The sequence below is a fragment of the Rhagoletis zephyria genome, unplaced genomic scaffold (genome assembly GCF_001687245.7).
Source record: "Rhagoletis zephyria isolate East Lansing unplaced genomic scaffold, Rhagoletis_zephyria_1.1 Rzeph_scaffold_74051, whole genome shotgun sequence".
NCBI lineage: Eukaryota > Metazoa > Arthropoda > Insecta > Diptera > Tephritidae > Rhagoletis > Rhagoletis zephyria.
The window spans coordinates 1-1,234 of NW_016231100.1; the positions used below are offsets into that span (position 1 = coordinate 1).

The 1,234-nt window shown below is 32.6% G+C and overlaps 1 protein-coding gene across 1 annotated transcript; it reads right to left on the minus strand.

Annotated features, from left to right (window-relative positions):
- Positions 1–554: 554 nt before the first annotated feature.
- Positions 555–1,211, minus strand: LOC108357299 (PH and SEC7 domain-containing protein 2-like). Its single transcript, XM_017608387.1, has 3 exons — positions 1,029–1,211; positions 755–933; positions 555–691 (listed from the first exon to the last, which is right to left on the minus strand). Exons 1-3 carry the CDS (start codon positions 1,190–1,192, stop codon positions 555–557), a joined length of 480 nt encoding a protein of 159 aa, XP_017463876.1. The 5' UTR covers positions 1,193–1,211.
- Between the last annotated feature and the right edge of the window lie 23 nt (positions 1,212–1,234).

A 1,234-nucleotide genomic window follows, 5' to 3' on the forward strand; every position in this document is an offset into this window, starting at 1 on the left:
TATAAATCTGGGTCGTTCCGGTTACGTAGACCCGACTATCGTGGGAACGACATTGGTATATTTTACTTATACCTCTATCGATACATCTATTATTACTCTTCATAAATATTATCATATACATACATGTCGTCGTTTAAAGTGTAAAGCCGCGTAACTAACATTTATAACCAAAAATGAAAAAATTTATGCCAAAAATGAGATTTGCTCATCGGAAGCTTCTGGCATTAAGCCTTATCCATTCATACTAAAATATCGATATAAATAAATAGCCTCAAATGGCTTTGTTTCATAAAAGAGAGAACCGTTTTAGAATAAGATTGCAGTTTTTATTATTTCCTGTAAAATTTACGCCTCATATACGCGGTTTTGCATTATGTTTATTCGCAGTTTTGCACATTAAACGATGATATATATTTTTTGGCATATTCATCGATGAATATTTTAAATATCGAATTATTATTTAAAGTGAAGAATATGAGAGCCAATCATTAACTTTATTTTCTGGAAATTGCAAGCGATAATCGATAAATTCGATTTTTAGCACCCTTATCAATTCACATAATAATCGGTGTTGTTATCGAAATAATTATGGACATATTTTTCGATAGACTCATTGCAATCGCTTTCGCTATTTCTACTCGCATATTCATTTTACTCTCATCGTCGATATCGATATATTCGACGATGTTATCTAATTATGCATTAAAAAAAATATATACATATAATAAATAAATAATCTCAAACATTTACTTACTTTTTTTGTAATTGGAATCGAAACAGCACTTGCGCATCACATAACCTTTTTTGTATTCAATCGCCGATGACGACTCTGGTATGTCTAAGAATGGATTTTGTCCGATTAGGCTGTTGCTTGTGCTATTGCCCACATTATTGTCGGCGCGTTGCTTTTGCAGTTCAGCAGAATCATCGTCGCTGGAAAATGTAAAATGTAGAAATTTTAAATGAAAATATGTATGTATGTAGCTCTAATGATAATATTTTAATAATAAAGATAATTATTTTCTTACAGCGCCCATTCCAGCGGTTGAGTCTTAATAGCCTGATAAAGATACTTTAAAACGTCCTTGGGAAAATTTTCGCCATCATTGAGTTCCGCCAGGTTTTCAATGAATTCAGCGCAGGTCATTTTACGCCCGATATTCTGGCCATGCAAATCGGTATTCAACAGCATAATAGCGCAAGTTAAAGTATGTACAGCATCTGTTGGAAATAT